Source organism: Schistocerca cancellata, chromosome 3, assembly GCF_023864275.1.
Source record: "Schistocerca cancellata isolate TAMUIC-IGC-003103 chromosome 3, iqSchCanc2.1, whole genome shotgun sequence".
Lineage (NCBI taxonomy): Eukaryota > Metazoa > Arthropoda > Insecta > Orthoptera > Acrididae > Schistocerca > Schistocerca cancellata.
In genome coordinates, this window is record NC_064628.1 from 675607850 (window position 1) to 675624870 (window position 17021).

At 39.5% G+C, this 17021-nt stretch overlaps 1 protein-coding gene across 1 annotated transcript in view; it reads right to left on the reverse strand.

Annotated features, from left to right (window-relative positions):
• Nucleotides 1–17021, reverse strand: part of LOC126175649 (protein white-like) — a 300070-nt gene that overhangs the window by 7013 nt on the left and 276036 nt on the right. The window contains exons 7-12 of the mRNA XM_049922541.1: nucleotides 10214–10394; nucleotides 3806–3970; nucleotides 3560–3691; nucleotides 1418–1646; nucleotides 659–764; nucleotides 60–231 (exon numbers count right to left, since the gene is read on the reverse strand). Coding sequence (XP_049778498.1) covers nucleotides 60–231; nucleotides 659–764; nucleotides 1418–1646; nucleotides 3560–3691; nucleotides 3806–3970; nucleotides 10214–10394 — 985 coding nt within the window. The remainder of the gene's footprint in view (nucleotides 1–59; nucleotides 232–658; nucleotides 765–1417; nucleotides 1647–3559; nucleotides 3692–3805; nucleotides 3971–10213; nucleotides 10395–17021) is intronic.

Sequence of the window (17021 nt, forward strand, 5' to 3'; positions counted from 1 at the left end):
AAATGAAAATGATAAATACAATGAGAGACTGTCAATGAAGAAGTAATATATGTTCTCACCTCTGAAAAGTTAAGTGTCTCGAGGACAACATGGCCACTGCTCGGACATGTGCTGTTTGCTCTTGTGCAGCTGATTTCTTCCACTCCAGACCACTGATTAATCAGCAGTGCTTCATTTCCATACTTGAACCAGGACAAGTAACTAAGCCACTCGAAGTATGAAGGAACAGATCTAGGGCAGAAATGTACAAGGAGTGAAACTCAAGAGTAAACATGTGCACTTCTTACCAATGGATGTGAATAAAAATGCTCTATTAGATTACTAAAGAATGGAGAATTTTAATTAAAATAAATATAGTCAAATCTTCACTATTATACACAGTGAGTCAGTAATATGCATACTTCCCACAAAATATTTGCCTACACTAACATATTTTATGTTAAAATTCCACTTTGTATAGTGAATAATTCCTTACTATTTCTTCAATGTACAAGTAAGTGATAAATGTTGGTGATATTTTTATTTGATTTAGTAACATCATACAAATACTATGTGTATGTTTGTTTTACTTGGGAGAGGAAGTGCCTGCAGATGCAAGAGAGAGAGAGAGAGGGAGAAACATTCCAATAAATGGTGACTTAGCTATACTAAAACTTACGCGCTATTAAGGAAGAATCCTCCAAACAGCAAGAACGGAATAACGACTGGTGGTCCTATGGAGAGCGCCATTGACACACTAGATGAGATGCATGAAATGAGGTATCCTGAAAAGACACAATATTCTTTAATGAAGGGTGTGGCTTTAGTATTTGATTTTTTACAATTAGTCTCAGCACAAATTTCACATCTTGATTTATTATTTATTAGCAACACAGCTAGTTTGCACAGCTAAACAGTAAATGGTAATTTAATTGAATATGTAATGTGTTTCTGCAACATATATAAACTGCATAAGAACTGTACAGGTAAAATGCTGCCAACAGCTTAATGCTTGATCAATGTCATTCTAATGTGCTAAGTTCACTGAGTGAAGTTAGTTACCTCATTTGTACTTATTTATTAAGTATTTTGGGCAATGAAATCCTTGCTTTAGACATAACTAAGAGAGAGATTATTTATATAAATATTTTAAAACCGACGAAAAACACAAACTCAAATGATTTGATGTTTTCTCTTGTATGTCATACACCCCAAATTCTGCTCATGGACTGTTACATATAACATTTGTTGGCAATGAAAAAAGTTTATTTGTTTCTCATTATAAACTCCACCCCCTACACACACTCAAAGGCACTTTTTATTTTAGTAATTGTTACTGCATTAAGGGGTGTGTGTGTGTGTGTGTGTGTGTGTGTGTGTGTGTGTGTGTGTGTGTGTGTGTGTGTGTGTGTGTGTCTAAATCTCAAATGATTCTTACCGAACGAAGTAGCCACATTGGCCACAAGTATAACAATTAATGTGGCAACTGCAAATCTCTGTGGATCTGGATTGAAGCCCACCAGGTAGTATGATACAGATGTGAAAATGAGAGGAATTACAATAAAAATTGGTAGCTCTGCCAAAGTTTTGCTCAAGAAATAAACATCTGTTCGATACATTCCATTTAAATGCTCCCTAGAGAAAACTGGTAGCTCTGAGCAAAACACCTGTAACAATTTCAAAAAAATCTTTAATATGCACATCTAATGCTTTTAATGACTTAATAAATAAATAGTTTTTCCATCTTTATTAACTTCTCATACATACAAAAGTTGACCATATATAAACAAAAATTTTTTAATTACAGCATGTTCAACATTTGGGTGATCATGTTTGTGACTAGCCAGAATTTAATGGTAGCCATCTGTGTGACTGGTCAGATACTTAGATGTAATACCTAGACAGAACACTGCACAGTAATTGCAGTACAGCTGGATTATTGTGCGGCAGTTATGGAAGCACATGGTCCCAACTTTCGTGAGATACAGAGCTGACTACAGTTAGGTAATGGAAGGAGTAGGTTGGGACAGACCTTGTACCTGGTATCATTTGTAAAGGAGTGACCAGTGGGATTTACTGAAAGCAAAAGCAACATAGTGATGACAGGGATTGATATTTTGTTGGTTGGTTGTGCAACCAAATATCACTTTGAGGGAAGAAGGTGGTATTTGATGTCTTTTATTGCAGAGCACGGGGAGAGGATTCATGGGCAAGGTGAACTGTATGTATCTCGTGAGTAAAACTTATTACATACAGACATAGAAAACAGTCAATATTAATTATAAATGTATAATTGAAGCATAAAAAAAGGAACTTCACTTATGATTTAAGAGCCATGGGTACCATTATCAAGAATGGAAGGTGATTCATGTAATAGGTTATAGAACACAAAACTGAACTAAAGTGTTGTATAGGAAACCACTGTAAGTTTTCTTTTTTTTTGGGGGGGGGGGGGGGCAGCAAAGGATTAAATAAAAGAGAGAAGTTTCTGGCATCCATTTATAAAGGCTTTCAGAATGTAAAGTTTGTAGTTTACAGAAAACTGATAATTTTTGATCCTCACTTTTTATACCATCGTTTGCATTTACTTTTACTGATAAAGCTATAATGGTGTCCTAAAACTGTTGTTATATGGCTAGCAAATAAATAAACAAAAGATTTAACTTGATTGGAGAATCTCTGGATATAAAAGGTTGCTTTTAGAACTACTCTAGTTGCTGAAATTCAGTAAATAACTACACATCAGTAACTTAAAGTAGGGAAGACAAATCTTTTTAGACATCTTTTGATGTGTATTACAGTTTGTTTTTATACTTACAGTTTTTGGAAGTGTTTTACAGTGACACAAAAAACTTCAAGGTATTGCAGGAACAAATTTCTGAAGACAAACTGAGGATGGGAAACTATAATGTAAAACCTCATACAACCACAATACAGATAATTCAAAATATGAGGATCAGTATCTCTCGACCAGTGGCTGACCTAAACAAACAATGAACTTCAGTGTGAGAACTTAGACAGGAGATTCTGAAGGTGTTTATTCTGTTTCATGTATCTCTGAGTGACTGTGTCATTCAGTGTTACACAAATGCTGGGCATGTTTGAATAATGCAGGCAGGCATTTTGTTTGGTTCATTTTACAATTAGCTTGAAAAGCAGTACCTACTACTTCAAGTTCCTTTTATGTATTTTGCTGATTGTTGTAGGTAATTTGCTCCTTTTTGTTTTATATGCATTTCCTTTCTCTTACACTAAATGAACACATTGAATTGTTCAGTTCTGTATTGTTATTCATTATTCTCAACTGATTGCTACCATGTCCAGTGGCAAAATTGGTGTCATCTGCTGCTCAGACAATGTTCTGGTAGGCACTGGTTATCATTATGCCTATGCCAGATTTATCTTGTTATAGCATCCATTGCAGTACCTTGAAGTTCCTCAGTGTCATTTGAAACATCCTGCATAACACCACACAACAGGCCATGTTGTTAATTTCCCTACTTGACAGGATTCACAAATACAGTGCATATTTTTGTGTGTTGTAAAATTTTTCTGAATTTGTTCAGAATTGAATACTTACATTTATTACAGCCAGTACATTTTGGAATGTCATGTTTGTAAGGAAAATAAAAAGAGCACCATTAATGTTCATAACACCATCTTGATCCAATTTCTGCCCAAAATATATGAGACCGATCAGAAAGCCAACCATCTGAAAACAAACAGAAGCCTGTTCAATCAACTGTTTACTTCATTTCAATAAATGAATGGATGTTCTGAAATTGTATGATCCTTGTAGTACCTATAAAACATAAATCATACTTACAACAGTTTGCAACAGTCGAACTCTTATTAAGATTGGTTCCTTGATGACACTCAGCCAAGATCTCCATAGTACAGCTCGGAATTGTGCACACCACGAGGCCTTGTAAGGTGAATGCACATTGTCAAAACCTTGCCAAGGCTGCTCTTTCCACATGGCTGATCTGAACTGTAAAATTTTAAACCTATCAATATTATGTGATAAGAAAAAATCTTTATGTGTCATACCTATTGACAGACCATAAAAATAGACAGACTCAATGAAAACAATTTAATGGCTTGTATAAAGCTTGTGTAAACTGAAGTTGATTTAATAGAATGAAATAACAGGTATTATAATAATAATGATGAATACTGCCAGTATTTAAACAGTAGTAGTATATATAGTTGAGTCAGCATAAGTTTTTTTATTTATTTATTTACATTTTCTTTGCGTGGAGCCATCGTAATGATGGCTTTTGCAAATGTCAGACTTAATACTATGGTTATATTTATACTTATAAAATACACTATATTCTGTAGCTGTTGCTTCTTATGTCTATTTTTTTACATTTATCGCATTACAACTGGATGCCAACCGCATTTCACTCCAAAATACCATTGGTGTGGGATTAAGAATGTTCCAGAATTTTTTGAACAGACCCTGTATTTCAGTATAATACATTGAATGAAAATTAAGTGGACTCAACTCATTAAATCAGGTTTGGTGAGGGTAAAGAGAAGATGTCATTTTTATTTGAAATATTCTGGACAAATGCAACGAATATGTGTAGGAAGCTATGTGCAATAATGCAGTGTATCTCTAATTAAACATTGTTCAAGTGATTGAAGGAGTAAGGGGGAGGGAGAGATAAATAGAGTTTAACGTCCCATCAACAGTTTGGTGATTGGCAATGGAGCAAGAAAGGGCTACAAAGGATGAGGAAGGAAATCACCTGTGCCCTTTTCAGAGGAAACTTTTTGGCATTTACCATGTGTGATTTAGGGAAACCATGGAAAATCTAAATTTGGATTGTTGTATGGGGATTTGAACTGTTATCCTTCTGAATAAAAGTCCAATATGCTAACAAATGTATCACCTGACTCAGTTTCAAGTGATTGAGTTCATCATTAAGTTGTGTTGAAAGAAGAGATGAAAGGAATTCAGAGCAAGCCTCAGAGATTTAATATCTGGTAATAGATAATATAAGTTCTTGAATGTCCCCTATAAACTCAAAATTCAGTATCATTTTTCTGAATACATTCTGCTATGAAATGAGTATTCTTGTGGCAGAAATTTTGTTTGTATGGGGGAATGGAAAAATTAAATACACACCTTAGTGTAAACACATTTTTGTTTGAGTTGAAAGTGTTCTGAGGCACAATAATGTATGCATCATTGAGGTGTACATCCTTGCTTGCAGACAATTGATGAGGGCAAGTAGTGAGTGCCTATTTAGTATTGTAGAGCTAATGTAGTTAATCTCATATCAAATGTGGTGACCCAGGGATAAGACACTGGACTCCTGTTCAGTTCGGCTGCAATTTAACTCCAGATTTAGGTATTCCATGATTTCCCTAAACCACTTAAGAAGAATATTGAGATGGTTTCTTTGAAAGAGCACAGCAAATTTACTTACCCATGCTTCCCCAAACAGAGCTTTTACTCTGTTACTAATAATCTTATCATCAAAGAGACATTAAATCCTAATCTTCCTTCTTTTAATGCCGTGACAGCATAAATTATTGAAGTGAAAATTCTGTCTGCTTAGCACAACTGGGATAAAGATACAGCTTACTGAAAGTGGTAAAATAGCAGTAAAGGGATTGCTACCTGTTACAGGAACACTAGCATCACAAAATGAGTGTTGAATCTAAAATATAGTTAGAGAAGACAGTGTCACCCAAAACAGTGCAACAAAAACAGCTTGAATAAGACATACATGGCAGAGCAGCTATCAAAATGTCACTGCTAAAGAATGATATAAAATTCATTGACCATCCTTTGATGTTTTAAATGCATTTATCTCCAGTGAGATCTGGCATATTTTTGGTGCAAAAGATGCACTGTACCACTCCGTGAGAGGAAATGCTATTTTGTTCAATAACTGCAAGCAGTCTATTTCCATATCATACACATCATCTAGTCTACAATGTGCCAGGACAATGTTGCTAGATGGGATAAGGTAGCCATGTGTGTGTGTGTGTGTGTGGGGGGGGGGGGGGGGGGGGGCGCATGTGTGCGCACACACATTACATGTGTTTTAGTTAGTAAGCTGTGAAGGAGGACATTGTCTAAAGGCTCAGCAATGATTTCAGTCTGTTGATCACTTGAAACCTTGATTATACAGTGTTTAGGTACATTTATCCATTCCACTGTTTGTGCTCTCACCAGTGTCTGATTAAGAAGAAAAGTATCAAACAATGGCCTGCACAGCTGTTTTACTGACCTGGAGAAGGCTTTGATAAGAGTGCCATGACATGTACTTTGGTGAATGTTATGAGAGGTAGTCATAATTTTCTGATCATCACATAAAAATGAAGATATGTAATTATTTTTTTTGTTTGTTTGCAGGAACATCTGCATCCTGGTACTCTTTCAAATCCCCATGCCACAGTCCTATATACACACCACCAGATGAGCCAAAACATAATGGCACAGTCCACTGATCAACTGTAGTATCACACAGTAGTTAATTTTCAGCAGCAGCAGAAATGTTGCAGTTGTGTTAGCGAACATCAGACAACCAGAATACTTTCAAAGTTTGACAGCTGTTTGTTTGAACTAAGGTTAGTGACAATCTAGTTCATGTAGTTCTGTTTTTGAAATTTTGTTTTACACCCTTTTCACTGGTTTTAAGTTTAGTCACAGCCTGCCTTTCCAATACCTTTGTCTGCCATCTTTCAATGCATGTCTGTGAAGTACTAATGCATGCTTTAAACTGTTTGGATATGCCAGTGTGTTCATTCTCTCCCACGAAAAGTTGTAATGTTAATTTTTTAACTTCTGCTGCCAGGCAGTGTAGATCAGGCTCTCCTAACCAGTGGACACAATGTTTTACTGTGTTTGAAAGTCCCATGGAGAGTGCTGCAGAAGTTTTTCCTATCCAGAGGCCTAAACTTTGTAACAGACATAAACTGCAGAGATGCAGAGTCCAATATATTCACTTTTATTTTATATAAATAATTGAGCTCATACTGCATCCAAAGCATGTTCCATATGCAATAAAAGTGAAACATCAGGAGACAAGCACAACACAATACAATCTGTGCACAATCACCGTGCTGGATGTGACACACACACACACACACACACACACACACACAGAGAGAGAGAGAGAGAGAGAGAGAGAGAGATTCTCTGTCCCCTCCCCTTCCTCCCTCCCTCTCACAAATATGCAAATACGTTTACAGCTGAAAATGCACTATTGTTAAATGTTTATTACACCTGAAATCTAAACAGGAGTGCCTAAGAGATTTAATTACCTGGTTTTAGTGGCACTTGTAGAGTGGAATGATATTTCTAGCACTAACAGTCAGACCATTACACACTAAATATTAATCATGTTGAATCCTATCATATAGTTTATATTGTTGGAGAATCATTAAAGTTGCTTTATGGTTCACAGGTGAGGGAAGGTGAAGTTGTATTATTGGATAAAATGTACTGCAACTGTCAGATTTTTAAGCAATATCTATCCATGGAAGATGCACCAAAGTGAACACAAGAGTTCACACATTAACAGCAACACAATGGTAGTTACACTACTTGACTTTAAGCTGCTTCAGTTTGTCACATGCAAATGTGTATCTGACTTATCCATTTCCACCTGAATCCACACAATCGTGCGGGTTCAATTTGTATTTTTTTAGGACAAACTGAATCATTTGCCTTGCTTCCAATTGACCTGCAACGATTGTGCAGGTTGAGCGCTACGCGTTTCTCATGTTTATGTTGCCATTCGGCACCAGCAGATTGCAGCACATGTTTAAGTTGATCAAGAAGTGAGCATTATGCCGGCACCTGGTTAGTACCTCATAATTAAGTTAAATTGAATTGTTTCGGAAATTTGCTGGATCTGGTTATTTGTAATAGTGTGTACAACATTGTGATATTGATAATTATTAGTAACTTCATATCTTTGCACAGTAATTGTGCGCTAAATTTGTACTAGGACGATTGTGCGGGTTAGGTGTTGACTGTGTAACTTCACCCTCGAGTGGGTGTTGTTGATTGTGTCATTGGCCTCCCTATATTAATGCTTCTCATACAGTTTTGAATGGGAAAGTTTTTATGCACATTCCCACCAAACATTAATTACAGTGCTGTTGAGGTCAGTGACAAAGAGGTGTGATCTGAGTTACCTATTTTTTGCATCATTCCCATTTTCTTACTAAAATATCTTCTTTTTAATTCTAGAGTCCTTCACTAATTGGAACTCCTGCTGAATATTTCTGTGAATATTTCAGTGAAAAGTTTTTGAAGAGGCAGCGAAATATACAAATATGTATAGTGTTGCAAAGACAGGGAAATCCCTAGGGACTACATCTCATGAACTGAAGGTGTTTTTTTGGGATAAATTTAATGATAGGGTGCATGAGGTATCCTAGGCTACCCATGTACTGGAAGAAATCTATTTCTTTATCAGCTATTAGTGACACTATGTCTAGAGACCGGTTCCTTGCACTCAGGAATAATGTGCACTTTGTTGATACTATAAAACCACCTGAAGAGGCTAAAACTAATAGACTGTTGGAAGTTCAGCCAGTGATCGACACAGCAAGAAGAAGATGTCACAGTTTGCCTCATAGCTTTAACTACTACAGTATTGATGAGCAAATGATCCCTTTTACTGGGCGTTGCAAACTGAAATAATATGTTAAAGGAAAACCAAGGCCTGTAGGTCTTAAAATCTTTATCATGACTTCAGCATCAGGTATAGTGTTGGATTTTGAAATTTGTCAGGGGCCTACTACATCTCTGGGTGATAAGTCATTAGGATTAGGCCCTTCTGTTATTTTACAACTAACGCAGACTCTCCCACAAGGAAGTTTTGTTTATTTTGATAGGTACTTTACCACAATTCCTCTCTTAGCAAAGTTTAAGGAGAAAGGAATGGAGGCTACTGGCACAATAATGGTAAACAGAATTAAGAATGTTCATTTGAAAGAGGGAAGAATGAAAAGAGGAGAGTGTCATTCATATGTTAGAGCAGATGAAGCTGTAGTAATTACTGAGTGGCAGGGCAGTCAGAGGGTCATGATAGCATCCACTTGTGCTGGCATTGAGCCAAAACGTAAAGTTCAAAGGTGATGTAAGCAAGAGGGTCATTAACTTGATGTAGATTGCCCTTTTGTAACTTAGCAGTACAATGCCAATATGGGTGGTGTAGACATTCATGATTGAGTGTTAACGAACGCGGTTCAGAACCAGAAAATGGACACTAAAGTGCTTGCTGCATTTCATAGACCTTTCAGTGGTCAACTGCTGGTTTCTCTACAGAGAGCACTGTCGTGAAAACCAGACTGCCAAAGAACATTATGGATCTGTTGAAATTTAGAATGTCTCTAGCTGAGGCTCTTCTGTCATGCCCAGATGGAAAGAGGAGAGCTGAAGACTTTGAAACACCATTAGATGATACATTAAGTACCTCCACAAAGGCAAAAGTTTACAAACCCCATCTGAAACCAGGTTTGGACAAGCGATATGATGGGTACGATCACTGGCCGACAGTGGATGATATTTTGTCACCACGAACATGTCAGTATGAGTGCTGCAGTTCCAGAACAAAGACAAAGTCCATAAAATGCAATAAGTACTTATGTCTTGCAAAAGGAAAGTATTGTTTCAAATTAGTTCATGAAAAGTGAAGCAGTCTGTACCATGACTTTGTGTTACAAAATAAATTTTTAAAAAATTATTATTAATTTTTTTGCCACAGAATATGATTTGCAATCTATGTAACATTTTTTATAATAACTAATAAATAAAAGTAATGAAAGAATAATTTTTTATTCATAACTGTTCCTCAGGCAACTTATAATATCAAACAAATAGCAGAAAGTCAGAGGATAATTGTGGTGAAATAAAACCTGACCCTCACGATTATGCTAGTTGTTTTCCCGCTACATTTTTTATGGAAGAGTTTTTTTATTATTTTTCCCAGTGTCTACTATGCCCAAGTATACAGAGAATTCAACTTTATTCACCATTTTTTTTTTTTAAAAAAAAAGGTGTTCATGGTGGAAAGGGTTATATATAAACTAATTAATATTTTTTTCATTTAAATTAATTTCTTAAAGATTAATAGTGTTTGCAGTACACAGATGCTTAATTGCTTCGATGAAACAAACAAATAAGATGGAGTACATCACAGCAGTACCTGTTAGAGAAATATGACATACAGGTTTAACCACAATGTAGTGAACATACCTGGAGTTCCCCATGCACTTCAGATTCAGCTTCAATGCGCTGTCCGATCTCAGAACGGGCAAAAGCATCACAGACCAACTCAACAGTCTGCCGACAGGCATCTTCCCGACCAGGCACGACGGCCAGCAGCTGCACGAAAAAGTCAGCTGGGTTGTAGTTGGCTGGGCAAGATGCCCCCATCCTGCAACATGCATATGCACTGAGTTGAACAACTAGTAACTATTTATATTCCTCCTCAGTAACTTACTACATAAGCCCCTGACTAAATGACTGAATAATCGTCTGTAAAATTACATGAAATGGCTGGCCAGTACTTATACTCCAGGAAGTAAAATTTCCATACTGCCAACAGGCACATTCAAAAAAGAAAAAAATATTATAGCTTTAAGACTGGTTGGTGCTTTTCTTGTGGAGGAAAGAGGTATAGGTTTGGGAAGTTTGGCAAGAATGACTACGTAAGTCAGGTTGAGAGGGATCTACCTGTTGAGAGGACAAGAGGAGACAAAGATATAAGGGAAACATCAGAGAAAGTGGAGGTCAAAGAGAGTATATTGATAAGCACTGCACCAGCTACAATCAAGGTATAATAGAACAGCCTGAGAGGTAAAGGAAGACAAATTATAATAAGTGCAATGAAAAGTGCAATTAAGGACCAAGAGAAGAGCAGGAAAGGATGTGGTTAAATACCAAAAAAGAGACAGAGGAAGCATAATAGAGCTTCTGATTGGTCAGCACTGGTGATTAAACTCATGCACAAGGGATGATGAGTAAAAAGAATGAGTAAAAATTTACTTCTTCCTTGGAGCACTCTGTAGGTCACATCCATCCAAGACTCAATAGGGGATACTTCATTCAGGAGGCGGACTTCAACTCCAGGCTCTCAGGGAGAGCAGTCTTTGATGCGTGGCAGATGACTAGAGAGTTCTGGGGCCACCAAAGCTACCACTCATGGGCAATTGTAACTCAAAGTACGGTGAACAACAGCAGTGTTCACGAAGTGAACTGCAGGAGGCATCAGATTAATGTTAAGACTTTCAAATTTCAAGTACGCTTATTAGCAAATGCAGGTTCAGCATGTGCTCTATCCAGGCAGTAGATGCATGCATGATTCTTTCTGTTGTTCCTTCGTTCTTATCTAATAATCAGCAATCACTGTGCAGCTTCCGCAAACTTCATTGCTTCATTAAATATGTCCTCATTCTAACTTCTTTATTCCGGATCCATAATATGACATCTGTCAAGGTGTTGAAAATTTAGTTCAATTGTAACCTGTGTTGATATTTCATGAATGTAACAGTTCTTTGTTATTGGGAGTGATCTGTTTATTGGTAAGGTCACCTGATACAGATCATTCTGATATCCACAGGGGTATATCAACTACTCAGCTATCACCTCATACTAGTACTGCAACAAGTCAAGAAGTTTCTCAAAGTTAAAATTGATTAAGACATACTTAAGAAAAGAAGCATGATGTGCCAAGAAAGACCATCTGTGTTGTCAGTACTATCAATGGAAGTGGAAATAGCAGCTAGTATTAACTACGACATAATCTTAAAAAGAATTCAGTGAGGAGAAAAGCCGGAAGTTTCGTTTATTTTAATGTGAGTTTGTTTAATGTAATTTTGGTCGTTAGAGTAATCCTTGTGTATTATAATAATAAAATTTGTGTATAATTATTATCAGTGCATAATTCAGCTCATTTAATTTAACATTTTTTTTTTTTTACTGGAAACTGAAAGGGGTCTCGCAAAGTTGATTCATTGCCAATGTTCAGTTTACGCCTACTGCCGCCACTGACTGTAGTCAAGAAAGATTGTGTGACCATTATGTTGATACCATTGTATGTGTCACATAGGGACCATGAGAACAAGGTAAGTGGGTTTTGGGTGCGTATAGAGACATACAGACAGTTATTTTTCCCTTGCACGATATGCGAATGGAATAGGGTAGAAAAGCCAATGATACTGTATGACGTACTCTCCACCAGCCTGCCTCCGTAGCTGAGAGCAAGTCTGACTGCCACGACAAGGAGCCGGGTTCAATTCCCGGTACTGCTAGAGTTTTTTCCTTGGTGGGTGGACTGGAAAGGGATCCACGAAGCCTCGTGATGACAATTGAGGAGTTATTTGACTGAGAAGTAGTCAGCGACTCCAAGGTCTGTGGAGCTGACAATGGCTGTGTGAGCTGTGAGCTGACGACATGCCCCTGCATACGTACTGGAACTGACAGCAGCAGAGGATTATGACATGCCGGCTGGTTGGCACTGGATGGTCAGTCACGACTGGAATGTGGAGCTCATCAGTTTCCTCCATCATGAACTGTACTGGGGCTTGCATCGTATACAATGTGTTTCTATAAGAGTGTGCAAAAATGTAACAGGACATACAGAATGCTCCACTGAAAAATTTGAGGTAGCGAACCTGGCGTCAGAGAAGCCATCTAAAGGAGATACGGAAGTAAACTTGTCTACCGCTGTGTCTAGCATTATTGTTTTCCAGTTTATTTACAACTAACATGCATACAAGTATACACGTACTGTGCTTTTTATTTACATGTACAATCTTTATTTCCTGCAAGGAAACAAGGAGGGCGAGCCTGATTATTAGGAAGTCATCATTCAGGTTTTGTTTACTTTACTTGTCCATAAGGTGACTTTCTATCTTTCTTTCTTTTACTGTTGCCATGTCCCACACTGACGCTGGGTCGGCATTGTTAGGAATGGATTTGGCAAGGTTAGTGGAAAGGGGCGGCCGGATGCCTTTCCTGCCGCCTTCCCGTTACCCCCCGGGATGGAATTAGTGTACCCCTGCCGTCTGCATCGAGTGTAATTCATGTAATAGTGCGAACATGTTCAGATGTCTGCGAGTCGTGTAACTGAGGTGGAATGTGGGGACCATCCCAGTATTCACCTAGCAGGATGTGGAACGCTGCCTAAAAAGCACATCCAGGCTGGCCGGCACACCGGCCCTCGTCGTTAATCCTCTGGGTGGATTCGATCTGGGGCCGGCATGCCTACCCGAGTCCAGGCAGCAGCGCATTAGTGCTCTTGGCTACCCAGTCCATAAGGTGACTGTTGTATCGTATTTATGTTGTCCCATACCAGAATGTACCATGAATCAATGACAGAGCCATTCACTACTCAGTGCTATTCAGAGAGTTACAGGACACTATGATGGAGCAGTACTGGTACAGTTGCAATGCTCTCGCTGCCAAGAGGCTGTACAGAGAACAATTTCCTAATAGACATCATCTTTCATGATGAGTGTTTATTTCCCTCATTTGACGAATATGGGAGACTGGTTCATTGGAAAGAAGAAACGAGGGCCCAGGGAATGTGAGGACCACTCGCACACCTGATTTTGAAGAGGAGGTGTTGGAACGTGTTGCAGCAGACCCCACTACGTTGTATTGCACATGAAATGGGTGCTGCACAGACGAGCGTTGCGAGTACTCCACGAACAACAATTACACCCATATCACCCACAACGAATCCATGCACTGACTTTGCAGCAAGGGTCACATTGTGTCAGTGGCTGCTCCAACAATTGATTGGTCGACCAGATTTCCTCCAAATTGTGCTGTTTACTGATGATGTCTCATTTAATTGTTGTTGTTGTTGTTGTTGTTGTGGTCTTCAGTCCTGAGACTGATTTGATGCAGCTCTCCATGCTACTCTATCCTGTGCAAGCTGCTTCATCTCCCAGTAACTACTGCAACCTACATCCTTCTGAATCGCTTAATGTATTCATCTCTTGGTCTCCCTCTACGATTTTTACCCTCCACGCTGCCCTCCAGTACTAAATTGGTGATCCCTTGATGCCTCAGAACATGTCCTACCAACCGATCCCTCCTTCTAGTCCAGTTGTGCCACAAACTTCTCCTCTCCCCAATCCTATTCAATACCTCCTCATTAGTTATGTGATCTACCCATCTAATCTTCAGCATTATCCTGTTGCACCACATTTCAAAAGCTTCTATTCTCTTCTTGTCCAAACTATTTATCGTCCATGTTTCACTTCCAAATATGGCTACACTCCATACAAATACTTTCAGAAAAGACTTCCTGACACTTAAATCTATAGTCGATGTTAACAAATTTCTCTTCTTCAGAAACGCTTTCCTTGCTATTGCCGGTCTACATTTTATATCCTCTCTACTTCGACCATCATCAGTTATTTTGGTCCCCAAATAGCAAAACTCCTTTACTACTTTAAGTGTGTCATTTCCTAATCTAATTCCCTCAGCCTCATCCGATTTAATTCGACTACATTCCATTATCCTCGTTTTGCTTTTGTTGATGTTCATCTTATATCCTCCTTTCAAGACACTATCCATTCCATTCAACTGCTCTTCCAAGTCCTTTGGTGTCTGACAGAATTACAATGTCATCGGCGAACCTCAAAGTTTTTATTTCTTCTCCATGGATTTTAATACCTACTCCAAATTTTTCTTTTGTTTCCTTCACTGCTTGCTCAATATACAGATTGAATAACATCGGGGATAGCCTACAACCCTGTCTCACTCCCTTCCCAACCACTGCTTCCCTTTCGTGTCCCTTGACTCTTGTAACTGCCATCTGGTTTCTGTACAAATTGTAAATAGCCTTTCGCTCCCTGTATTTTACCCCTGCCTTCTTCAGAATTTGAAGGGGTATTTCGAGCAGCAGGAATAGCCGTGTGTGGGATGTGGAAAACCCTCACGCTGTAGTAGAGTCACACCATCAAATACGTTTTGGTGTGAATATCCGGGCCGGCATTTTAGGCGACAGTCTCATCTCATCTACATCATACTCCGCAACTCACCTAATGGTGTGTGACGGAGAGTACTTTGGTACCACTATCTGATCCCTCCAACACTGTTCTACACGCGAATTAATGTCTGGGAAGAGTGATTGTCGATAAGCCTCTGTACTGGCTCTAATTTCTCGAATTTTCTGCTCGTGGTCAATACGCGAGACGTATGTGTGGGGAAGTAATATATTGTCCGACTTCTCCTGAAAAGTGCTGTCCCGAAATTTCAATAGTAAATCTCTAGTGATGCACAACACCTCTCTTGTTCAAATGGTTCAAATGGCTCTGAGCACTATGGGACTCAACTGCTGTGGTCATAAGTCCCCTAGAACTTAGAACTACTTAAACCTAACTAACCTAAGGACAGCACACAACACCCAGCCATCACGAGGCAGAGAAAATCCCTGACCCCGCCGGGAATCGAACCCGGGAACCCGGGCGTGGGAAGCGAGAACGCTACCGCACGACCACGAGATGCGGGCACCTCTCTTGTAACGTCTGCCAGTGGAGTTTGTTTGGCATCTCCGTAACGCTCTTTCGCCAGCCAAACGATCTCGTGACGAAATGCGCCGCTCTTCGTTGGATGTTCTCTATCTCCTCTATCAGTCCTACCTGACATGGATCCCAGATAGATGAACAATACTCAAGAATCGGGCGAACAAGCTCCTTATAAGAGCGTCTTGGGCCATATCTTCTGCTTGGTCGTCTGAATGGTCACCTGCATTTGGGGTTAGTGCAAAGATTTCGACCTGAATTGCTGTAGAATGTACCCTTGCCTGCTGGTGAGAGGCCGTGGAGACAACATGGCGGTGCACCGCCTCACTTCAGTGTACATGTTTGCAACGATCTCAGTGCTGTAATTCCTGGTCACTGGATTGGAAAGGGAGGTTCAGTTCCATGGCCTACGAGGTCATCTGACGTGAATCCCCCTGAGGATTTCCTAAGGGGATATCTAAAATGATTTGTGTATGAGACAAGTGTATACAGAGATGGAATTAATCGCTAGAATTATAGCTGCCTGTGATGTGATTCGAAACACACCAGGAATATTTGTCAGGATGCATCAGAATCATGTTCGCCAATGTCATGCTTGCTTTGAGGTTGATGGCCGCCTGTTTCAGCGCTTTTTTTATGATACAATACTGGCCATTAAAATTGCTACACCACAAAGATGACGTGCTACAGACGCGAAATTTAACCGACAAGAAGAAGATGCTGTGATATGCAAATGATTAGCTTTCACGGCATTCACACAAGGTTGGCGCCGGTGGCGACACCCAAAACCTGCTGACATGAGGAAAGTTTCCAACCGATTTCTCATACACAAACAGCAGTTGACCGGCGTTGCCTGGTAAAACGTTGTTGTGATGCCTCGTGTAAGGAGGAGAAATGCGTACCATCACGTTTCCGACTTTGATAAAGGTCGGATTGTACCCTATCCCGATTGCGGTTTATCGTATCGCGACATTGCCGTTCGTGTTGGTCGAGATCCAATGACTGTTAGCAGAATATGGAATTGGTGGGTTCAGGAGGGTAATACGAAACGCCGTGCTGGATTCCAACGGCCTCGTATCACTAGCAGTCGAGATGACAGGCATCTCATCCCATGGCTGTAACGGATCGTGCAGCCACGTTTGCAAGACAACAACCATCTGCACGAACAGTTCGATGACGTTTGGAGCAGCACGGGCTATCAACTCGGAGACCATGGCTGCGGTTACCCTTGGCGCTGCATCACAGACAGGAGCACCTGAGATGGTGTACTTGAATGGCAAAACGTCATTTTTTTCGGATGAATCTAGGTTCTGTGTACAGCATCATGATGGTCACATTGGTGTCTGGCGACATCGCGGTGAACGCACATTGGAAGCGTGTATTCGTCATAGCCATACTGGCGTATCGCCCGGCGTGATGGTATGGGGTGCCAATGGTTACACGTCTTGGTCACCTCTTGTTCGCATTGACGGCACTTTGAACAGTGGACGTTACATTTTAGATGTGTTACGGCCCGTGGCTCT